The sequence below is a fragment of the Varanus komodoensis genome, unplaced genomic scaffold, assembly GCF_004798865.1.
Source record: "Varanus komodoensis strain SLA01 unplaced genomic scaffold, ASM479886v1 scaffold18_3, whole genome shotgun sequence".
Lineage (NCBI taxonomy): Eukaryota > Metazoa > Chordata > Lepidosauria > Squamata > Varanidae > Varanus > Varanus komodoensis.
The window spans coordinates 10,479,026-10,503,806 of NW_025335549.1; the positions used below are offsets into that span (position 1 = coordinate 10,479,026).

Below are 24,781 nucleotides of genomic sequence, written 5' to 3' on the forward strand. Positions count from 1 at the left end.
CTCAAACAGTGGATTCCTGGTGATTTCCTCTCCCCGCCAAAGGGGGCTGGAGAAAGTGGGGGAGGAAGTTTGGCTCGCAGAGGACTCGAGGCAGGAGGCTCTGCCTCGCCAGGAACAAAGGGGCTGGGCCCTCCCTGGTCCCATTCCCGCTGCTGACCTGCAGCTGCTTCGCGGAGATTCTGCCCCTGCCTGAGGAAGCAGGCAGGGCTGTGGGGCAGTGAGGGTCCATCGGTGGGAGGAGCCGGGCTACCTGCTGTGCGCCTGGGGGCCCTTAGCGTGGAGGCTTTGCGCCCGTTGGTGTCACATGTGGGGCCAGTGGCCATGGAGAGGGCCGGGTCCTTGCTTATGTCTCTGCACAGGGCAGGTAAGGAACGCTGGTCGGTGGAGGCGGGAGGCCACGCGGGGATTGACATGTGATGAGGAGTTCCGATGCTCACAGTGTGTGGCTTTCCTTGGGCAGCAGAGGCTGCCGAGGGCATTGCTAGCCACGAACTAGCACCATGAGGGACGGTTGCTTGCTTTGGCACATGCTGCAGAGCTGTGGGGGCATGCGTTGGTGTGTGGGGTCGGGAGGCATTTGCGGTGAACTTCAGAGGACAGGACTTGGATCTAATTGCAACACAGTGGAGTATTAGGACTGCAGACAGCAGCAGTATCCTAAGCCAGAGCACGGTTCTGTCTAGCTCCAGGTTGTCTTCACCAGCTGATGCCATTTCTCTAGGTTTTCATGCAGGGCCCTTTCCCAGTCCCACCTGGACTGGGTGGGAGAATGAGGTGGGGACTGAAGGTGGAACCTTCCCCATAGGAGGCATACATCATACCACCAAGCTACAGCTCATCCCCTATTTTACGAGTATTTGGAGTTCCTGTATGTATTGCATAAAAAGAAACAACAGGGATTTTATCCGTGGAAGAGAAAGTGCCTCCTTTATTTCTGAGTTAAAAGAGTTGTGCATTTTGGATGTGTGTACACAAACCTCATGGCTGGAACACCTTTAAAGGTTGTCCACTCCTCATCTGCATGCACAGAGAAGGCCAGAACTGTGTTTTATAAAATGAAAGCTATAAGGTTACCTTGATTAGTTACTATTTAAATTGTGTTTTTCTGTGAATATTGGGAAGTAACTGAGGATGTCTTACATTTGAGACAGTTTTGCCTAGGAAGTCAGCATTCCTGGCAGCATCCCCTTTTTTCCTCTGGGAGGGGATAGAACAGGGTAAGGTGCTTGAAAGAAGTACTGTTAGGCTTTGCAGTGGGCCAAGGAATGGCTGGCTTTGCAGGTTATCAGAGTTAGTTCTTGGTGAATACTGCTGGAAACTAGTAGAGTTCTTGCCATGCCTATTTTTATTTCTAATATACAGATGGAGCAGGTTGGAAGTAAGCTGGCAGATCAGAACTTGCCTTATATAGAATCAGATCATTAATGCCATCTGGCCTAGAAGCGTCTGCTTGGGTATAAGAAGTGTATAGCTGCCTCAGACGAAAGGCCCCTCTGGCCCAGTGTTCTGCCCCAGGGCAGCCAAGTGGATGTCCCGGTGGGAAGTCCATAAGCAGGGCATGAGTACAATAGCACCCCCACTCCCTTTCTCTTTCTCCTCTCCCCCAGCATACTGCCTCTGATGCTGGCAGAGAAAAGGATCACAGCTAGTGGCCATTGATAGTCTTCTCTTCCATGAAAACTGCATCCAGCCTTTCGAAACAGTTGAAAGGCTCTACCAGATGCTGCTTGGAAGCCAAGTGTGTCATGGATTGGCCCTCAAACCTTCTGCAGGCAATGCAGCCTGCTAGTCCACTGAGCTGCAATTATCTCTCTAAAGCGGGCATGCCAGGGAATGGATTGTCACCTTCCTCCTATAAAGGTGTTCCGTGATGGAGCTACGGCCCCTTCCCAAAAGGAGTAGCAGCTGCAAAGAAGAGGTGCAGAACCTCAGGCCTGGGGGCCAGATGTGGTCTTTCTGGGAACCCAGTGCAGCCCCCAGAGCCTCCGTGGTTTCCTGTGCTGTTCCCGCACCCTTCCTAGAAGCTTAGTGATGGGTGGCACGAGGGTTCAGCTAAAGATGCTGGTATTTTGACCCCCCCCCCTTTTGCCTCCATTCTGACAGCCACTGGAATGTGGTCCTCAGGAGTCTCTCCAACATGGACCTCTTAAAGAGGGCCAGCATTCCTGCGTTAAGGCGTGAGCTATGAGCAAAGGCGAGAGCGGCTGTCTTCCCCCAGCCATGTCTTTGCAACCTCAGATATTTCTCTGGCTAAATCAGAACTGCTCAAGCTGTTCCTTCGGGATTCATTTCTGCAGGCAGGTGTCTATTGTTTCCCTTTTCCATTTTTATGGGAGTCACCAGGTGAACAAAACCTTGATAGGCACATCAGTAAAATCCAGCAAAATTAAAAGGTTTTGTTTTTGAGATGATGTGCTTGTGTGTTGTAGGACGTGGTATCATTTTAGAGCAAGGCATTCCTTCCTGTGTAAGAGGGATGTGGAGGGGAGGCCTCTTCTGAAATGAGGCTTTACACCTGCAGTTTTCCTAAAAACTGATATTAAGTGATTGTATAAATATAAAATTGCAAGAATGTTTATATGAAGACTATTCTGATGGGCCAGTTGTGGCTATTCAGGAAATTCCCATTGCCTACAATCCGGAGAGACAGTGTGGTATAGTGGTTAGAATGCTGGACTGGGGCTCAGGAGATCTGGATTCTAATCCCCACTCAACTTCCTGGGGTGACTTTGGGTCAGTCTTCGACTCTCAACCAAACCTATCAGAAAAGGTTTTTGTAAGGATACTGCTTTGTGTTCCTTGGGAGAAGAAAGATGTCAGGGCATGAATGTGATAATAAATGCATTAATAATAGCATCTAAGTAGCAGATGACCATATTGCTGAGAAAGGGGGAACCCTTATCTCATTGCTCAATATCCCGTAACAAAGCACAGTGCATCTTCATTTCAAAGTGCCTTAGCAACAGTTACAACATTTTAAGAACCTGTGCATGGCTGACAGTCTGGGGATTTTTCTAGCCTGGTATAGTGTGTGTCTTACATCCATAAGGTTGAAAGCAGCTTTTGCTTCTGCTGAGTTTTTAAGGTTTGTGTTACCTTGCAAAATCTACACTGGTTTGCATTACAAAGATTTCTCCTCCACTGTCCCCTCTGTCTAAATCTGAAGTTAACAGAAATAGCACACCCCACATGCAGAAATAGCCCTGAGGCTGCGATCATATGCATTTCATGACTGGGCTTTCTTCTCCTGAATAAACATATTTAGCATTGTGCTGGAAGTGCCCTGTGCTCTCAAGGTTTGCAGAGGAGACAGACAATCCCCGAGCAAACTGCACTGACAGCAGCCTTCCACCGTCTGGTGTTCTTCAGAGGCTTCAGATGACAGTGCCCATCATTCTTAGCTGGTCAATTGGGAATGATAGGAACTGTAGCCCAACATGTCTGGAGGCTCTGCCTGTTGGGGAAAGCTGGGGAACAGTGGCTGTCCTCCTTTACGATAACAGGCGGGTTTTGTGTCCCTCCTTTCCCCAGGTCTATGTAGTGTCCTGCCCCTGCCCCCAGGCTTGGATGCGCTTTCCTCTCCCTGTCACCTTCCTGCTGCCCCTGCTGTATTCCAGTTCGTCTTGCAACTTTGCAGAGGAACAAAAGTACAGAAATGGGAGAATTCTGCAGCAGACCAACTTTTTCTGACTCACACAGACTTTGGAGAGATCAGCACAAATGCACACTTGTGCTAATGCTCTTTTTTGCAAGTGGGACACAATTCTCATATATCCTCTCTTCAAAACTCCAGCTCCATCAGTTTCCCCACCCATGATAATCTGCAAGCCACTTAAATTTAGCAAAATCTGTACTTCCCTAGATGGAAGGCTGCCGCGTAGGTCATCGCACTGACAGGGTCATTTGGACAGAGCCAGCCTGGCCCATACCACTGAATTATATTCCTGTGCCTCCTATCACTTCTCAGACTGTGCCACCGCCTCCTCCCTTCCACGTTTTGCTTGCACTAGGCAATTTCCTTGAATTGTGCTTCGAAGTTTCCTGCAAAGGTAGCAGGATTGGAAATGGCTGGGAGCAAGACGGTAGCTAGGGCTGCGCCTTGGTGCCCAAGTCCAGGGTCCTCGTTCCTTGGTGGACCCAAGTGGCCCTCCATGGAATGGCGGGGGGTGGGGCCACTGGCAAACAGGCCGTGCTTGGGCCAGCATGGGCATTCCAAGATCCTCCAGGACTCACCCTCCTCAGCACAGCATCCTTCCTTCTGTCTGAACATTTTAGAGCTAGAGAGCAACTACCTGGACATCGTGCATTGCGTGTGTGCATGCAAAAGGCCCTTTTTTTTGCAGCAAATGTTGCTTTTTCCAAAGTAAATGTGCAGAAAGTCATGCCTATGCTGTTATCTAAGTGAGTTTGAAATGCAAAACAATCATTTCACTATGGTTGTCAACATTCTTGTGGTTTCAATGTATCAGGAATGTAGAACCATTTGTAAGCATAGCAATGGTGGAAAAGGAGAAGACAAATGTCCGTTTTGTGCTTTGCAGCTGAAGTCATCGACAAGGTTGTCTAAAGCATGCACAAATAAGAGTATTAGGTCCATGGACCAAAATTAGCTAGTTCTCGTATTGGCTGTTGGGAATGGGGGGAAGAAGCATTGATGAGCAGACAGGGCAAAAGTTCCATGCAGGTGGGCTGGAGGCTTGGGCTGGCTGCTTGACGTGTGATGGGGCATCTTGTGTGTCAGCCCTGAGAGTTCCCAAGAGAGCCCCGCTGCTCAGGCCCTGAAAGTTCATCTCTGCTCTTCGAAAGAAGCCGTGCTACTTCCTCAGCATTTGTTTTGCCAGCCTTGACAAGCGATCCCTGGAGGTGTATTTCCTTCTTTTCCTCCAGATCCTCGAAATCTTGGGATTTTCAGGGACCTTTGAATAAACCTCCTAGCTTGCAGATTAAGAGATGGGGAAACGGTCGGAATAGCTGCAAAAGCAGTTTGGTGAGCGGCATGAAGGAAGCAGGGAGAAGAATTGGTGGGATCAGCAGCTGCTCAGCAGCATAAAGCCTGCCAATCAACGGGTTTGTTTTTGGGGAAGATAAAAAGCCGTTCCTTTTTCATTAGCTACTGGAAGAGAAGGGGAGGCTGGTGGCAGAGTAAAGGTCATCCCAAGGGCTTTCAGCATAAATATTTCACCATGCAAAGCTGCGTTCCTCAGTGTATGCTCAGCCGTGTGGCCAGAACTGGGTAGCTCAGCCTTTCCCAACCCAGGCACCCTCCCAATGTGTCGAACGACAACTTTCATCATCCCCAGACAGCATGGAGCACTGGGATGGGGGAAGCTTGTGTCCAGGGCATCTTGAGGGCACCAGGTTGGAGAAGGCCGTGGCAGCGATGTGAAGGCATCTGGAATGAAATTCTCAACTACCTCTCTGGGAAAAACGATTCGGGTCTCAGTAGGAGTGGATGGAGGCAAGGGATGAAGAAAGCAGGTGTGTGTGTGTGCCAGCCAGGCCCGCATAGCAGTCTCCAGCTAGCAGGAGCTATTTTGGGATGCCGGAGATTGCCTAGGAATGGGTACTGCTTGCCTGCACTGGCTCTGCATCTCCTCTGCCTGGCCGTCTCTGCCTTTGCGAAAAGGCAGGTTGCAAGCAGGAACTGCACCAAAATGTTGCAGCGCTCACCAGCCCTTCCAGCCCACACACATTGTCTCTTCTCCTAACTCTGTTTCCATAGACAGTGTGTTTGAGTTCTCCTCCTACAAACCCCTACGTACCCCTGGACTCTCACTGTTGGCACCGCCTCTCTGTGGGTGGAGCTGTTTTGGCTACCTAAGCTCTGCACTCAAGAGTTGGATTTGCTCTTAGTATATAGGACCCTACAAGTCTCCAATGATCCAAGAAACCTGAAAGTTGCCCCATTCTTGCCTTTACTCAAAGGGGAAGAACGTGAGACAATTAAAATATGTTAACCTCAGAATAGGAGGACTGTTTATCAATGAAAGCATTGGTCATGGAGTACCTAGCACAGCTTATGTGGAAAAACATTAAGGTGGGGGAGCCTTTTTCTGCTGAGGGCCAATTGTCTTGCAGATAATCTTTTGTAGGCTGAAATACGCCCCCCACCCCAAACCGCCTCTCTTCCTTTTCATGCTTTGGGCTGCCAGGAGAAAGATTTTGCCAGAACTCTGGTTGATTGCATGCAGGGAAGGCTTTGGATTCAAGGTGGGGGCTGCTTTGAAAAGTAACCAGGAAGAGTTTCTGCTTCAGTCTTCAAAAGAAAAAGAAAAAGAAAAAGAAACTCATTGGCAAGTTTGTCATCCTGAGCGGAGGACAGGATGGTCAACCCAGGTTGTGGGTGCATGCTGCAGAGCAGAAGGGAAGATCACGCAGCGGCCCCCGAGTTGAAGAGGTGCTCGGGAGCCAGGCAGGGCAGCAGTCTGTTTTCTGAGTAGCTTTCCCTTTCATCCGGCTCAGCCAGGCACATGCTATGCTGGCAACACCATGTCAAAGGCTTGTGATGTAATGGGAATGCGCTGCCATTGGCTGAAGGAGGATCCTGAGGGCAGGAGGATGTGTTGCTTAGCAACCCCCTCAAGAGGAGCTTCACATGGTTGTGGGTGTCACGGGGGTCTGTTCTGCAGAGGCAGACTGGCACATGGCATGATGATCCCAGGCTGCTCTCCACCTCGGGGTTGCACCTAGGCATCACTCTCTTCTCCGGCATCCCGCAGGCGTTGCTGCAGCAGCCGCGATAACGAGCTTTCCCTCCATCCTCCTCTTTCGGGTTGGGGCTCACCATTCCAGCCAGCAGGTCGGCCCCCCAGCCCGGCCTTCTGGGGCTGTTGGCCCCCTGCCCTGGCTGAGCTCCGGCACGGCACACCATGTCCCTGAGCGCAAGCGTCTCCCTCCCACACGCTCCGGGGCTGGAGCTTGGCCATGTGCAGGAACGGCGCATGTGCGCACGAATGGGAGCGCACCCTTTCGGCTGGATGGGGTGGAGGGCGTGCTGCTTCAGCCCCACTGCTGAGGAAAGCCACCAAAGGCCCCATCCTGTGGAAGGGATGGAGGCGTGCTCTTTTTATTTTCTCTGCAGCAGTTGTTATTAAGCGTTTAGATCAGAAAGGAGAGAATGAGGAAGGCCTGATGCAACCATGCAGGAAGCACCATATGCTGGCTTTTTCCTTGCACTACTCTACCCATCCTCCACACACATGCACATGCACTTCCTCATCTGAGTTTCTTCACCAGCATTTTTTCTCAGATGCTTTGAGCTTCTGGGGTGAGCTGACCAGAATGGTGGGATAGACCTGCCATGCAAAATGAGAATGGGGTCCAGCTTTTGTCAAGTGTTTGGCAAAGTGCCCCATGACGTCCCGATTAGCAAACGAGCTGGAAGTGGGCTCGATGGAGCAGTGGTGACATGGAACAGACCCAGCATGTCTGTCTGACTCAGCATGTGCCAGGGTCTGGGAACCCTGTGCATGTATCTCCCACTGAAGGACCCTGTGGTGTAGTGGTCAGGGGGTTGGACTGCAACAGAAGACACGGCTAGTCTACACTTAGCCATCACGTTTGCCGGGTGACTTTGGGCCAGGCACGGACTCTTGGCCTAGCTTAACTCACAAGGTTATTGTGAGGACAAAGTGGAGGGGGAGGAGGGCCAGGTAAGCCACCGTGGCCTCCGTGCAAGAAGCCAAAAAGTGGGACAGGAATGTAAAAAGGATGATGCGGTTAAGAGGTGCCGTGGCACAACAGAGCAGCATAGAAATCTTTGAAAGGAAGGAAGAATAATAAGAAAGACTGCTGCACGATGGAAGAAAGCTGGATTACAGTATACTAAGTTATGCACCCTTCCCAGAAAAATGGGTTTATCATACATACTTAAGGAGGACTTCTTTGACTTCCCCAGTCTGGTGCCTTCCAGCTATTTTGGACTGCAATTCCCATTATCCCTAACCAGCACAAGCATTGATGTGTTTCATTTTGTTTAATGGACTGAGGCACCATGCTTCTTTCTCTAAGACTTTTGCCAAGAGAGAAATAAGCAAGTAAGCCCAAGTATCAAAAGTTCTTCCTTCATGCCAAGCTAACTTTCACCTCATAGTTTTTACTTATTAAATTGTGACAGAAAACAACCTCTGCCCACACTTTTCTTTTCAAGGTGGTACAGTGCTTCCTTTCCATAACAAAATGTCATAATTGTCCCTTCCTCTTTGCAGTTCCCATTTCTCAAGCTATATTTACAGCCTTGTGGCTTGCTCATGACAGGAAGTTTAGATGGTCTTGTGGAGGGTGTGGTTCTCTTCTACCAACCGAAGAATTTCTGGACCGGCTGTCAGAACCTGATGCGCACCTAAGGCAGGGTTCCAGGCATCATCCTCTTCCATTGCCTGCTGGACAGTAAGTTCTTGTGGTCGGAAGAGCAGGGACGCGAGAGAGAACCACAGAAATCATCTTGCCTTCTTCTGCAACAGGGTACCTTGTATGGTTTGGGAAAGTGAGACGCTAGGAAGCTGTTTTAGAATAGGAAGGACTACTTGACTACCCAACCCAGAGTTGTTTACTCCCTGATATTGTGTATTAAACACAACCCCAAAATTCTTGGCCATGGCCATGCTGGCTGGGAATAATGGGAGTTGAAATCTGAAATAGTTTGGGTGCACCAGGTTGGAGAAGCTAGGTCCACTCCAGCTGATATCACCCCTCCAGGGTTTGAGGCAGAAATCTCTCCTAGTTCCTGAACCCTTTTTTTTTAGGTGGAGATGATGGGGATTGAACTAAGAATTTCCAGCATGGGGGGTGGTCCATGCTGCCTGGGATTATGCAAATAGTAGTCCTGCTTGTTCGGAGAGTGTTGGGGAAGGTCTTTAAGGGTTGAAAGAGAGAAGTTGCAGGCCTGGTCAATATCTTAATTCTCCCAAGGCAGGCAAGGGGATGGAGGCTTCTTGATGAAGCAGCCGGGCCAAGAGAATGCATGACTTTGTTACTGTACCCCCATACCCATATAAGTGCCTCATTTAGCCCCCTGGAAGTTGGGAGGAGAAATGTAGGCTTACCCAGTGGGAAGAGGCAATTCAGATCTGCCAACCAGCACAAGGGAATGTGCTCTCTCTCCCACCACGGCTATTGTGGCAAAAGCTGGAGGCAAGTCTCTGCTTCTTTAAGGTTATTATTATTATTTGAAAGGGGAGGCGTGACTGTAGATCTCCAACATCTCACCCCGTGTTTTGGCTGGGAGGTAGCCACACTAGGATGCGGTTGTGGCTGTTGGGGCCCAGCAGGGTGTTTGGTCGCCCATGTTATTCAGATATTGCTGAGAATATGTGAGATGCTCCATCAGGGAAGATGAGAGCACGTTCCTTTTCCTCCTGCCTCTGGGAGACACGGCTGCATGGGGAACGGTGGGAGGAGGGTGGTCACTTCCAATGTGTGGGTGCTCACTGAGGCTGTCTCCATAGCCAGCCCCGCAAGCTGAGGGCAAGCATTCACACAGCCGAGCTGATCTGTATCAGCCTGTTCTAGCAGCTTTCTTCCGCACTGGAAGCAGCTCTTTTGTAAAGCGCATGAGAACAAATTGCCCATTCACAACCGAGCTGCCCCAAATGATTTTTGCATCATTGCATGGAGGAATAACATACTGTTTCTGGGAAAGTTAATTTCTGCTCAGCTGTCGGGGGATTGCAGATAAGCTCAGAGTGAACTGTCTTTAAGACATCCAGAAAGGGGAATGAGGCTATTTGACCACCATCAAAGCCAGTATAGATAAAATCGCTTTAGCAGGCTGCAAAGTCTAGGCAAAGATGGAGCCAAGCTGACCTCCTTAGAGAAGGGAATTCCATAATGAGGGTGTTGCTGAAGAGCAGGGCTTGTCCTTCTGCACTTGTCCTCTTGGTCATGGGACATGAGCAGGATGTCTGAAAAAAATCCAAAGCCACCCGTGTTCATACAGGAGAAGGCAGGCTTTCACACATTTCGATCTCATGGCATGTAGAGCTTTATAGGAAAGAACTGGCCTTTTAAATTGCGCTGGAAGCAAGCTGGCAGTGCCAGCTCCAGGCTTTTGGTTGTCCTAGTGCAAGACATCCTCCATGGGTATTCTTGCTTAATGAGTCTACTTGCTGATCCCCGTTGTCACCGCCTGCTCTTGCTTCTCTTCCTACCACCTGCTTCCTTGACAGGCAGAGAACCAGTGAGCACGAAGGCCATGGCATCTCCTCCTCATTCTCACCACCTCCATTCCCTAGGCAGAGGAAGAGAACAAGCAGGTTGCCAGGAGAAGAGAAGCAGCAATTTCTGGGTGCTCTCAGCACTTGCGCACTGCAAATTGAGAATCACTACGACATGCACAATAAAAAGCAGCCTGGCTGCTATGTTTTTGCCCAAGCTGCGTTTTGCAAACACACTTCAAGGGCAGCCCTGCATGGAACGCATTGAAGTAGTCTAAACAGGAGATGATTTGCAGCAAGCTGAAATACAGGGTGTCTCTGAAAACCGGCAAGCCCGTTGTTCCTGGAAATAAGCATGGGCCTTTTCACAATTGGCACCAAGAATACTTTTAGCCTGGAATGCTTCTGAATCCCTATGGAACATAAAGAGACAGGGAAGCCCGTTTAACATGCATTCTGCTAACCAGTTTTACATTTGAATTGCAGGCAAGAGAAATACAAAAAGGCAATTTAGGTATCACTTATGCAAAGGAGCTTATGGATGGTTTTTTATTCTGACTTCATTGCCCCCTCCCCTCCTTCCTTCCTCTGCCTGAGGCAGGAAGCTGGAATATGGACCAGAAGGGAGAGAAACCCCATCTTTTGTCCCCTGGCATAATCAAGTGTATGAGGTGAAAAGTGTAATGAGGTGGGACTTGCTTATTCCTGGAGGCTGTTAAGAAAACACACACACACACACACACACACACACACACACAGAGAGAGAGAGAGAGAGAGAGAGAGAGAGAGAGAGAGAGAGAGAGAGTAGCTCAGCAAAAATAATCAGTTCTGCTGAGCAAACCCCAAGGCACTTGCAGATGGCCGCTTCTGGAAGCACCTGGCACTGCCTTCTAGAGGTTTTGACCTGCAATTTCCTGCAGCCCTGGCCAGATGTAAAAAAATATGTGTAGTGCAGAGAAAGTGGAGGTGCTTTCCTTCCTCTGATACCCAAAGGGGTCATTCCTTGAAGCTGATTGGTGAGCTATTCAGGACAGATAAATGGAAGTGCTTCATCATAGTTAAATAGGAAATTCAATTCCACAAGCTGTAGTGATGGCCACTACTATTTGGATGGTATTAAAAGAGGACTGGATACATTCATGTAGCAATTAATCGTGGTGGTTAATTCTACCTGCAGTGCTGGAGGTGGTATGACTGTGTACGCTTGATGCTGTGGCTCTTGGGCAGGAGATTGCTGTTCAGTCATGTGTTTCCTGTATGGAGAGAATGATGGGTTGGATGGAGCTTGGTCATGATCAGTGGTCTGGGATTCCCAGAACCGTAGCCAAAAAAATCTGGAGGGCACCAGCTTGGAGAAACCTATGGTCTTGAATTGAGGAATAGCCAAGTGCTGGAAACTGTTCCTCTGCCCATGGACTTGTTTCCACCCACCCACCCAACAGTGGTCCCAGAAGAGCTAAAAGGAGGCTCTGCCGCTGTTAAAGGAGGGAAGGGGTCTGAGTTACAAAGCCCTCTGTTCTGTGTCTCAAATGGGGGTAAGTCAACAAGCAGAAACCATGTTGTTGCCCTTTTGGTTTTTTTGCCAAGTCAGAGTACAGCTCTTGCTTAGAAATTAGGTACACAACAGGAATGCAGAGGTGCAGATGGAAAACAGCTTCATTTCTCAGGCCCAGGGTTATGCTAGTAGCCCATTGGGAATCATAGAATAGTAGAGTTGTAAGGGGCCAGAAGGCCATCAGATGCAACCCCCTGCTCAGTGCAGGACTCCAGATTAAACCCTCCCTCTCGGATGGCTGTCCAGCTGCATCTTGAATGCCTCCAGTGTGGGAGAGCCCACCACCTCCCAAGGTCACTGGTTCCATTGCTGTACTGCTCTAGCAATCAGGATATTTTGTCCTGATATTTTTGCTGAAGCGCCTGGGCTGGTTGGTTGAACCGTAAGGCTGCCTGGTACCTATCCTTAGGCTCTAGAGCAGCTGACTGAGGTTTATGGGAATTTCGGTACAGCATATCTGGAAAGCATAAGATTGTGGAAAGCTGCTGTAGACGACAATCTTGATTCTATGACTGTGAAGACCTGCAGGGTTGCTGTGAGTCATCTTGCCTCTTATTTGCATTAGTACTCAGGACTCACAGTCCAGAGCTCCTTGATGTGCAGGAATAAAAGCCCAGGATGGTGGTAGACAGGAGGTTTCCTTCATGCTGATTTAACACCCCAAATTTGAAAATGACACCTACACAGAGTGCTGTATGTTGGATAAGCTCCAGTTGGGTTGCTTTCTTCTTACCCCTGTGGGGGTTTCTGTATTTGTGACAGCTTTGACAGCCAAATTCAGAAGAGAGAGATTTCCCCCCAACACAAAAGTGCAATGATGGGGAAGGCTTCATGAGCTGGATTTCTGCCTACCATATAGCTGTATGTGGTAGGCAGTTTTTCCGGGAGGAGGTGGCACCCCATAGCCTGAAAGTAGGTTTCAGTTCCTTCTCCTTGCCTGTCCAGCAGTACTCACTGAAGCTTCATCTCCTGTTTCCCCTCCTTGCCACTGCATGGCCTGTGAGATTGAACTTCAATGCCTTTATCTCTTTACTTTGAGATTCTTAGCACCTGGTATGGACAAGACATTCTGTATCCATGGATACAGCAATGTTCTCTTCTAGCAGGAACAAGAATATCCATCTTGCGTTGACAGATTTTGTATAGCTGTTTGCCAAGGCATAGTTCATCAGTTGCAAGGGATCCTGGGATATGCTAAGCACACCTCCAGAGGGGGCTGATTAACATAAGCAAGGAGCATGCTGGGGAAAATGTGGCCTATCACTGATTACTCCCAAACTGTTGTATTAAAGATTGACCTTCCCAATGAAGATGACAGAAATGATGAGAGGGTTTTCCATCTCATCCTTCTTCGTGGTCTCTGTGCATCACACGTATGGGCTCTGTGCCTCCGCCATCTTTTTGGCCTTCTTGGCCCACTTCATAGAATGGTAGACTTGGAAGGGGCCATGAAGGCCATTGGGTCCAGCACTGAATCACACCATCCCACTCAGATGGTTGTATAGCAGGGGTCTCAAGCTCAACTTACCTGGGGGCCACTGGAAGGAGAGTCTGGGTGAGGCTGGGCCGCATCAAGTATCCCACCACCGCGGTGGTGGTGGGCCGCTCATCCTGTGGTCGGCCTGGGCACTGCCGGCGCTTCGAAGGCTACACGGCCCCCTCCCCTGTGCCCCGCCCATCCCAGCAATTGGCCCGTGGGCCGCGAGTTTGAGACCCCAGTTGTATAGTGTTCATCATCATCTGCATGCCCAGGTGCAGGTGGCACAGACCGGGCAACTGGTGGAGCCACAGGAGCAGTTGATGGAGGGCAAAAGAAGAAACTGCCCGTGGGGTGGATGGGCGCTCTGGAGGCACCACCATGGCCTCATCAGTGGGCTGAAGGGTGTGGCTCCGCAGCTCGGCCCTGAGCTGGCCCTTTCGAATCTTCTGGGCCCGGCACATGAACACCTGGCAGCGTGGGCTGGAGTCTATGCAGTGGTCCTCTCCAAGAGACACGATGAGTGCCCCCCCCCCCACAAGGGAGGCAAGCCGCTCCCTTTGTGGATGCACTTGCTGAATGGCACTTTGATTGCCATTGGGAAAGAGGGGAAAATGGAGAAAAATAGCAAAGAAGAATTTGAAAAAGAGAAAACATAGGAGAGGGGATCTTTCAGGAGATTTTCTTTTTGGAAAAGGTTTTTAGGGATAAAGTAGGCTTTTTGAAAGGAAAGAACAAGAATGAAGCAGCGAGTTGAACAAGACGGGAAGGAGATTGACAGAAGACTGGAGAAACAGCAAACAAGAAGACAATGCTAATGCTGAAATTCACAGAGGAAAATCTTGAGGCATTCAGAATATTGGTCTCGTGAGAGCTGGGGAAAATGGTGGGAGGTCCTCTTAGATAGACCAGGGGGAGGAAGGGGAGAGGCTGTCACCGGAGTGAGTTTAGCAAGAAACTTTCTGACAACGGATGCCACACAGGTACGCAGCCCATATGTGTGAATGCACAGGTGATCACTTGAAGAAAGTCGATGAAAGGTTGCAGGTAAGCAACCTTACTTTGTTGTGGCTGCTAATGAGAAGGAAGGACTCACTGGAGAAGAGCCTGATGCTGGGCACGATTGAAAGCAAAGAGAGAAGGGGATGGCAGAGGAGGAGGTGGCTGGATGGGGTCACTGGGGCAGTGAGTGTGGGCATGTGTGGACTCCGAGGGATGGTGGAGGACAGGAGAGCCTGGAGGAATGTTGTCCGTGGGGTTGCGAGGAGTCGGGCATGGCTTTACAACAGCAAAATCCTGTAGGAGGTGCTGCCCACAAGGGGGACCACAGCCAGACCAAGGGATGAAGGAGGCATCCCTGTGTAGCAGCCTTGAGATGTGTTGGCCCTGCGATGGCCATGGAATTAGCATGCACTCTTGAAAACTGGGCTGTGATCTTGCAGCTATAAATATCTTAATGGGCTTTTGAGCAACAAGATTATTTTTTACCCCGATGGCTGTACTCTGAGGGATGCATTGTGGAAAAGCCTGGCTGTGATGCTGTCACTTTTCTTGTGGCACGTCAAGGAATTCCTTGGGAAGGGATGCATCATCAAAGCAAGCCTACACATGGAGATTTGGTCTGTGAGAAGATCAGGCTGGAGTTACTGAGCAGCTATACCCTAATGCAAACCTGGAGTGTCCATTCTCCAGCATGGAGTCCCTACGTTGAGTAGCTAGAGCGGGAGAGTGTGTTAAGTGTAGCCTGCAGAAAATCCTGCTCTGCTGTCAGAGTCCAGGAGGATGGTTGAGCGCTTCATGTTTAGCCAAAGCCTTGTTGACCCTGAGTTCTCTTGACACCTGCCAATCACGAGAGCCAGTGCCACATAACGCTTTGCTCCTCTGTGGCCTTCGCCGTACTTTGTGAGAGAGTTTGCTAGTGTTCGCATGAGCACTGGATCGTCATGCTTCTGGTGGGAACTCCCTTACACAGCTCCAGCCACCTGTAGCTCAGCATCCTCTTCTCCAACTGCCTGCAGTGTTCTGTGCTTCAGCCAGCAGCTTCTCCCTGATCCTTCTCAACTGCAGATCACAGGGACCGAACTTCGTACCGTTCACACACAAAGCATATGTGCTTTGACCAAGCCAGAAGCCTCCCCACTGTTTTTGCTTAGATTGACCTCTCGGGATTGGCCAAATAAGAAGAAATGCATCACCTTAAGAGGGGGCATCAATTTGCATGAGATTAGTTTATGCTTGTTTGCATGCCTAGGTGCAAATTTAGAAGTATTGTACAGAAAAATACCAATACCTCTAACCCTTCTGGTGGTGAAGAAGACCACCTAGGCAACCTGTGTTGCTTGCCTGGTCGACTGTCCAGGTAAGAGTTGATGCGCACCTTCAAGAACCCCATACTAGTTCCTCATTGTTCTCTGAGGCTTGGAAGAGGTTCCTGCAAGGACTGGGTTGCCCATCAAACAGAGGACACTCTCAGATAGAGGACTGTCCTTTGATAGTGGGGGAGGTCTGCCCTCTGTAAAGAAGTTCACTGGGTCACCCTGTCATGGCTGCAAGAGCGTGTTTGGGGATAATGTCTCCGGAAACTATTCCATCGATACCTCATAAGCTTCTGTGGAACGTCCATGATTCACTGCAGCCCAGTTCGAAAGACCTCGGCAGTGTTCGCTCATGGATAATATGAGGGGAGATTAAAGATCCATGTTGCGTCCATGTCTGTGAAACAGAAGGCCCGGCTCCCGGCCATCCATGCGGGCCCTGCTGTCTCGAGGGTTACAGAGCCGGGAGCCTCTGGCTGCCAGCCCTTCCAGACGTGTCCGCCCATCTCCTGTTTGGGGCTCCATGCACAAGTGGTGCTTGGCTCTGTTCCCCTCCCCGCTGCCCCCCCACACACACACAGCCTGTGCGGAGGGAGGGGGCGGTGGCAGGAGACAAGAACATTTGGTGAAGTTTCTGCTTCTGTGTCCCTCCCTCTGTCGGCATGGCAACAAGTCAAATTATCTGGGGGGGAAGCAAGTCTTCCCTGTGACAGGTTGCCGTAGCAACCCGAATCCAAACCGCCAAGTGGGCGCTGGAGGCTGAGCACCTCCTGATCTGTGAGCTGGTGCAGAGCTTGCCCTGCCAGGAGGCCTTCAGTGGGGGGACCCCCTGCAGCGGTACCGAGGGGTCCGGAACCGGAGGGTGGGATGCTGTGCCCGGCTGCTTTGCGGGAAGCAGGGAAGTCCAGATCCCACCCTCCTGTCAAGCTGGGGCACGTCCTGGCACCAAGCCCAAGCAGCCCCCACCTGGTCAGCCGCTGTCGTGGCTTGTCCAGCAGAGGCTCCTGGGCAGCTTCTCACAGGTGCAAGGCGAGTGGACGCTGGACTGGTGTGGCCTCGTTGCATCTCCTGAGCACTGGGGGGAAGCCATCCTGGCCAGCCTGGCACACGGTTCCAGGCAGAGGAAAAGCTGACAGCCCCAAACTCTGGTGCGCTCAGGTTCTTTTCGCTGCAAAGTGGTGCTTGCATAAAGCCAGGGCAGGCAACCTGTGGCCCTCCAGATGGCTCAGCCTACACGTGACCCCTCACCACTGGCTGTGCTGGATACTGATGATGGGAGTCACAAGTGTAAAGATTTCAAGGGCCACAGGTTGTCTGACCCTGAAGTGTGGGACTGAGGGAGAGTTGTCCTGTTCCCCTTGAGTTCCGGGGGCAGAAATGCTGGCTGGCTTCATGCTTGTCTGGGCTTTTGCCGTTGTGGGCAGATTCACCTAGTGGAAGCACTCTTCCAACCATTGCTGGGCAGCCGCTATTTTAATTTCCCAGAATGCTCCAAGGTAGCATTGCTCCAGAGCATTGTGGGAAATTGAAGTGGCAGCTGCCTGGGGCTGAACACCAACAAAATCTTAAAGGCATCTGTAGACTGAGAGATTTGCAATAGCTTTCTTAGGGGTTTCTAACTCCCAGCAGTTTAAAAATTGTGCGTAGATTTTCTGTAATTCCTTGCTATGGCTGTACTGATCCCTTTGCATCAGTGTTTTGCTTCAGCAAAACAGGTGTATCGGTTAGTGCCTTTGACTGGGACTTTGCCAAGGTCAGTATTGTTGTTGTTGTCAACAACAACAACCACAACAGCATTTCTACAAAGCTCTCTGGGCAGTTTACATCAAGTCACACATCCAGACTGCAGCCAGGCCCAACCCTGCTGAAGCTTCCAAGATCAAGCAGGATCTGGAATTTCAGGATACATGGAAGCTCTGTATACGGAAGAGGCAGGTAATTGGCTCCGTCCCAGAGACTCCACTGTGCATCTGGTTGCACCCGCTTGGCCACTCAGACCTTCTTTACCCTTGTGCACTTGCAATCCATGGAAGTGTGCCAGTCCTTTATACACTATTCTCAACCTCCCGTGTTTTCCAGCCATTTTCACAGCTCTGGGGAGAGGGTGGTTTGCAGCAAGGAAAGTCTGCACTTAAATTCCCAATGCAGAACAAACTGCCATGAAGGTTCAGCGTGTTGCAATTTTGCAGCACCAAAATGCCAGCTTCCCGGTGGATCATGGAATATACAGAAAGGCAGAAGGCAAAGCCCTGAAATATACCCCGTGTTGAGAGAGACTCTTTCTCTCTCGAACAAAAGGAGCCTAGAAAAGTGGTGGGCTGAATGGTTCATGTAGAGGAGCTCTCATTTGCACTTGGGCTCTAAATCCGTGGAAATCTGAATTATAATTAATAGCAAGTCTGAAGATTGCCTGTTTGTGTGCTGTTTGCTTATCTGATAGCAAGGGTGCATGGACTGGTAAGAAGCAGCAGTTCGAGGAGGGAAGAGTTGGGTGTGCATTGCAATGGCAGTTGGTAATAGGATAATTTTCCCAATCCGAGATACTAAGATGGATCAGGCAACCCTGCTTCAAAATGACTTGATAAGGAGAGTTGCCATCTTTGAATTGCATGGTACAGCCAACTTCTTGGATGGATCTTGTGACAATGCACAGCTTTCACTTTCTTTTCACATGAGCAGCCTCCTTCAGCCTGTAGCTGTCTAGACGGTTGGGCTATCCAACAATCTAGAGGGTATAACCGCTAGGGAAGAACCCTGGAGGCACTGCAGGCCAGAGAGCCACTGAGCTGGCTTTGGCCAGTGGCCTGGCAATTTCAAACCCCTGACCTAGAAGGACGGACTTGGGGAAGGGTGTGTTAACTGTGATGCAAGTCTGCAGGGTGTGAACTGCTTGTAAAATTCCCAGCATGTCTCTGGATTGCTGGCATCTTCCCTGTAGGTGAGCACAAGATGCTGGAATGCTTGCATAAGATACAGTGGCTGCTCCAGCTAGAATCCTACCTATGCTAGGGCTGAACCTTTGCCTTGTTCCCGGCCCTCAGTGGAGGGAAAGCCTCAGTTGCACAGTCAGCCCTCCGTCCACCCCCACCCTGTTCCCAGGCTGCCTCTTCAAGAAAAGCAAGCAGGAAACCGTTTGCAACCGGAAATCCTCTTGCCTGCAGATTGGCTTCTTGCCAAATGAGATTTCCTTCAGGGCCCTGTGCAGCAGAGCTGCTGGAGTGTGGGATGCAAGTCAGGGCAGGATGTTCTGTGTGAAGTCTGCTCTCTCGGGCTTAGGGGTTGGAGGCATAGTTCAGTGGCAGAGCAGCCGCCCAGGTCCCAGGTTCAGTCCTCGGCATCAGTTGGGTGTCCACAGACAGATTGTTTGCTTCCTGTTGCTACTGATTCCTGCTGAGGGGGTCCTCCTCGGACTGTTTTTTTCTGTCCATCGCTGTGAACAGCCAGATGGATTTCCCAGAAAGTCCTCAAGCAGAGTTGCTCCAACGCCCTGTGGGAAATCAAAATGGCAGCAGGCAACAGTTGAAAGTCTTGGCATTTCTTACAGTGATGTCGAACTCCTTCAAGGGCAGCTTTCTAGCTGATTAAACAATGAAAACACAGTGCCGTTACAATCTAGTCTAAGACTAGCAAATTCAACAAAAGTGGTTCATAAAAAGTACAGATGGCAAACACCATTTTAGAAGAGGCGTTCCCCTTTTCTCCTACATAAGGAGAAAAGGACTGCTGAGTTCCATTTAGTTTGCTATTAACACCCTCTTCCTACGGAAGTTTCCAGTACAGTTGAAACAAGTGAATAAATGACAGCATTTAAAAAACTAACTAGGTGTTAAATCAATCATTAACTGGAAACAAATAATCCCTCAAAATACAAAACCAGCATCAAAACAAGAATAAGGTGATGTGTGCATCATTTCAAACAGCATTCCAGATGTTTGGTCTCCGTCAGTGGTAGGAGACCAAGGCTGTTGGTCAGGGAAGATGGAAGCTGTATACAGCATCTGGAGGACTACCAGATTGGCTTTAGTGGGAGTAATATTTTCTCCCCTTTCAAAATTGTTGTTTCACTCTGTCTCCTGTCTCTGTCTGTCTCTTGTCTCTGTCTCACACATGTATCAGACAGAATTAGGTGATACTGCAATGGAAAATAATAAATGGTGAGTGTGCCCTTGAGCATGTGCAGAACCCGTTTCCCCTCTCACTACTTATGAAAATGAAAGGCTCTTTCAGGACAGAGGAAGAGCTTGGCTTAGAAATAGTCAGGCTGGCCTTGGGCCAGAGGTGGTCAGGGGACCAAGCCAAGTGAAGGGGAATCACCTTTCAGCAGCTAATTATGCCACCTGCTGGCTACAGGTGAGAGTGCAGGAAGGAATATGCCCACAGAGGGGCTGCTGGCTGTGAGGCCGAGGCTGCATGCCCCACAAGCGGGGCTGGGGAGAAAGCCTCCTGCTTCCAGAGGGGTGCGGTGCTGGGGCTCCCAGCCAGCCAGGTGGGAGCCTCTTCCCCTCGAGGATGCTGCTTCCGTGTGTGCCTTGTGCAGAAGGAAGGGCTGCCCTCCCACACACCCTCCTGCCTCCCTTCCCTTCGCTCCTCTTCAGCCCAGACTGCTCCCACCCCAACCCCCACCCTGCTCCTCTGGTTGATCCTGAGGTTATCTCACCTGCCACAAGGGGTTTCTGGATGGGTATTGACTGTTGTCTCAGCCCTAGATAAGTGCTTTCAGTCCACACCTCTTTCCCCCCTTGAGCTCTTTGAGGAAAGGTGCACTGGCACACCCCCAGTGCAATGAAAGTGTAATGATAAGCTATGATCAGATAATTCTATTCTTTACTAAATAGAATTCAAATAAACCCTGATCTCACCTGAAAGCAGGAGGGGGCACTTGTGATCCTCCAAATGTTTTGGCCTAGAGGTCCCCCTGCCCTAGCAAGCCCTGAAAATGGAGGGAGATCTGGGAAGATGCAGCCCCACAATGTCTGAAGGGCTGCAAGCCGTCTGTCCCTGAAGGCAGTGAGATTCCAAGCTTTTCCAAAAAAGCCACACTGCTTAAGGAGCTGTCCTGGGATGAGGGGATTATGTGCTACTTTGCTCAGATCCACTGTTCTGAAAGTCCCTTGCTTAGGAGCTGCAACAGCAAAACCGGTTCGAAACTGGTTTGAGTGCATGTGGCGCCCACCCTTTGGAAAATTCCTCTCCCATGCAGCTCAGGACACAGAAAATGTCACATGTCTCAAACACCTCCTGAAAATGCAGTTGCTCAGCCAGGCTTGCCTTGGCTGGCAATTCAGTGAATCACACTGCTCCATTTTGCCGCTCCTTGTATTGCTCTATTATTGCTGGAATTGTTTTTAGCATTGTGTTTCGAACATGCTTTTAATATTTATACGTGAACTGCTGAGAGATTTTATTTTGGCCAGTGCTATATTAGTATCACAAATGGATGAATATGTGATGTGAAAAAGCCCAAAGGCCTCTTTGCGCCTCCAGAATCCCCATGAGTTACCCCACCAGAACCAGGTTAGATGGTGCTTGACTCTTTCTCTGTGTTTCCTCTCCAGCCACCTCTAACTTAGATTTGGATGTCAAGAAGCCCACCCCTCCCAAGCTGCTATGGCACCAGCCTGTCAACGTATTCCTGGCCCGGCCAGTCGGTGTGGAAGAGCTCCACCATGAAGCTGAGCTTAATCTTCAGAGTTTGCTTCAAGGTACTTGGGGGAAGATCAGGGGCAGAGTGAGGCCCCCACTGCGCTGGTCTCTTCGGCTAGCTGGTTAGTCTCTTTGGCAGGTGGTGTACTTCCATCACTTCTTGGTTTATACCGTAGCCTCTGGGAAGGCCTGTGGTTTGGAGGCCAGAGATGAAAAGGGGCCGACATTTTGTCATTCAAAGTTTAGAAAGGTAGTTTCCGAAAGTCTGTGTGCACATTTGCAAACGTCCAAGGACCCTGTAACTTTATGTTAAGGAGTATTCATACTTGTCTGAAGATAGTTGTAGGTGCAAGTGGAATGCTTTATTTTCCTTCCTTCCAGAAGAATATGAGGAGCCTTACTCTGACGCCAGGGCCAGTGGTCAGACCTTCCGCTATGCCAGCCCTCTCTCTGCAGACAGACCCCTGGACTGCAGCCCCCGACCCCCATCTGCCAAACGCCTGGAGTTTGTGTTCATGGTAAGTCTGGATCCACTTGGGTAATACTCTCTTTCGATGTGATGCCTGCCAGAATGCAGGTCAAATGTTGGCAAGTTCCACACTGCCCCTAACGCTAACCCTGTGCCCAGAGGAGAAAGGAAAGCAGGCAGACAGATCCAGAAGTATAGAGGATGATGACTTATTTAGCAGCCAGTTGCCCAGACTGCAGGAGCACAGCAAGTCTTGGGACGTTATAGTCAGGCATGGCATGGGATTGTCTCTCCAAGACTACCTGACTTCCTGGACCAAAAGGGGGTTTGGCCTTTGATGTTAGAATCCCAGTCTGTGCTGTCTGAAGTCTCTTCTTTTGACCAGTGGCCCTGGTAATGCAGTGGCCACAAGATCCTGGCTTGACTAAGAGCCATGTGACAGTTCTCTGGTTACTTGAGGCTCACAGGGGAAGCTAAGTTTTACCTGAGCAATGAGTTCCGATCTGTGAAGAGTCAAGCTTGTGCTAGAAAGGCAGAGTTTGGTTAAGGGAAATGGATCAAGTACTACAAGCTTGGTAAAGGCAGATTCCCTCTTCTATAATGGGCAGCTGCAAGAGGACCACAGTTAGCTCAGGCTCAGCTTTGCTGATTGTCATTCACTCGTATTAGAAACATAGGAAGATGTTGTCTCAGCAGCAAGCTAGAGCCAACTGAAGCCTTATGAGGGTGACCATGATGTGTAATGTGGTCAGCTTCAACCACTGATTCTGCAAGGGTTGCAGAATTCTGCACTGATTCTGCAACCGCTTCACCTGATTCTGCAAGGGAAATGAAAGTGTTCTGACAGTGTTCTAGGTAGTGGCAGCTGCCATGTTAATTTCCCAGAATGCCCCTCAGGTAGCATCATTCTAGGACACTGTAGGACGTTAAAATGCAGGAATGATAAGTGTGTGCTTGGGAAGGCGTGGACAGAAAAAGATCAAGGCAGTGATAGAGAGCCTGTGGAAGGAGGACTTGCAGTGAGCACAGCCCTCCCTTCAGACCTCAGAGCCTCTTAACATACGCACACAGTTTCATTAATTCTCCTTCCTGCAACCCTTTTGCTTCCTGACAGCCTTCAAGCCAGCAAGTGAAAGAGAATGAGATGACCACACTGGGCGTGAGAGCGCCAGAACCCTCGCTTAGTTTGCCTGCTACCCCAGACAAAAACGCAGCCTGGGCCCGAGCTGGTCCTCTGCCGTCCTTGGATGAGAAGAGGTTGCACCAGCCCTGCTTAACGCAAGCCAACATTGTCCCCATCAACATCTCTGGTAGGTGTGACTGTCCCTCTCCCTCTCCCTCTCTCTGTAGGTGGGGGGGAGGGGGAGGAGATGAAGGGCTGCTGGAAAATCAGATAGTGGCATAAGGAGGTCGGCTGATGTACAAGGAAAATCGCAGGACAGCCAGGAAGAAAGTTGTGTGTGTGAAGCCAAGCCAAGCTGGAGGACACGGGGCCGTGGTTGAAGGGGTTTTCCTTGGGACACATGTGAACTGGCAGGTGCCGTTCGCCTCACCAGGCACCTTCTCAGACATCTCAGCCTCCGTATCTTAATTGCATGTGCTTATGGCATTCTCTGAGCCTGATTTCATCAGCATCTAATGAATCCAAATCAACAAGTACATCTGCTTTCTTGTCGCCTCAGTTCTCATAGCACATGGCGCTCACTGATTCACAAGGATAGTGAGCAGTGGCTGCTGTTCATTTGTTACAATGTGCCATTTACACACACACACACACACACACACACACACACACACACACAGGGTACACCCTGACACCACAGTTCCATCTACTCATCAGTCTTTGTCCGTGCTTGCTCATGGAGCAATCTCTGTGTTATTCCAGTGGATGGATATCTCTGTCGTGGTCCCCACTGTTTCTGCCATCTTCATCCACCAAGCCTCCTCATCCTCTGTATGTAGACAACCCTGGAAACTAGACAGGGTGAAGTCTAAAGTCCCTTCCTCAATTATCCGACTTCCTGTCTTTCCCACAACCAAACCACCATTTCCCCATAAAATTGGAGCTGCCCCCTCGTCACAAATGTCCCTTGGGCGTTCCTACCATCCGCCCAGACTGTGGAGTGCCTTTTGTCTTGGCTACAGGGCAGCCGTTCGCTCGGCACGCGAGCACCCGCCACTCCCTCTTCAACACCGAGACCGCCATGAACCCCAAGTCTTTGCTGCGCCGGAGGCGGACGGTCATCGGCTTTCCTCACCTCGCCCTGCGGGATCAAGGTGAGCCCAGTGGGGCTGCCCTTCCTTGCCACAGAAGCAATGGGGCTTTGATCAGGGGGGCTTAGGAGCTGTCGTCGAAGGATGGCTTGTGCCCATGTGATCCAGGCAGGTGGCAAGGGTGGCGTCTGAAGGGAGGAGGTTTACTCTGGGCGTGCTAGCAGAAACTCTGTGTGGGTTCTGAGGCGCACAGAGCTGGGCTGGAGAAGTGCTCGCAGGGCAAGGAGTCGTGGCGATTCAAGTGTCACCCTGTGGGTGTGTGGGGCCCGCAGGCTGCCCCAAAGCATGTTGAGGGACCATCAGTAGCAGGCCATTCTTGCCAGGCACGAGGAACAAAGCTAAGAGGAAGGCAAGAGAAACCACCCATTGAGAAAGGCTTGGGAAATAGAAGGCTATTCCAGATACCGAAGCAATAGAGACACAACTTAATTGTGATCTACTGGGAAAAGTCTGTGTCTAAGAGTGGATCAATGGATGATACTTCTGTTGACGGAGCTGCAGAATGGGCCGGAGCTCCACAGCAGAGCACCTGCTTCGATGGCCCAGACTGGATCTCCATCGCCTCTGGTCGAAAGGATGTCCAAGGAAGGGCCCAAGGCCTCAGAGAGCAGCTTCAGTCAGAAGCCTCATTCAGCTTCCAGGGAGTCCTTGGGGGCAGCACTTGAGTGGTGGGTGGGCCAAAGAGAAAAGGGGGCAGCCTGCTGCAGGAGGAGGTGGGACCACCGTAGCCCGCTGCTCTTCCTGCCAGGAAATAAGCCTTGGGCGAGGCATTTTGGCCCTTTAAAATGGAAAGAACATGGCACGACAGCAGGGGAATGGCCGAGCAGGAAAGGGTGTGTGTCCAGGGCAGAAGTGCGGGGCCGGCCAGGGACGCAGAAAGGACTGGGCTCCAGA

At 50.4% G+C, this 24,781-nt stretch overlaps 1 protein-coding gene across 1 annotated transcript in view; it reads left to right on the top strand.

Annotated features, from left to right (window-relative positions):
- The first annotated feature begins 285 nt into the window (after window positions 1-285).
- The window catches only part of NHSL2 (NHS like 2), a 34,030-nt gene continuing 9,534 nt past the window's right edge, over window positions 286-24,781 (top strand). Inside the window, exons 1-5 of the mRNA XM_044427480.1 lie at window positions 286-364; window positions 21,057-21,203; window positions 21,526-21,662; window positions 22,728-22,923; window positions 23,759-23,890. Of these exons, the coding sequence (XP_044283415.1) occupies window positions 322-364; window positions 21,057-21,203; window positions 21,526-21,662; window positions 22,728-22,923; window positions 23,759-23,890 (655 nt within the window). The 5' untranslated portion in view covers window positions 286-321. The remainder of the gene's footprint in view (window positions 365-21,056; window positions 21,204-21,525; window positions 21,663-22,727; window positions 22,924-23,758; window positions 23,891-24,781) is intronic.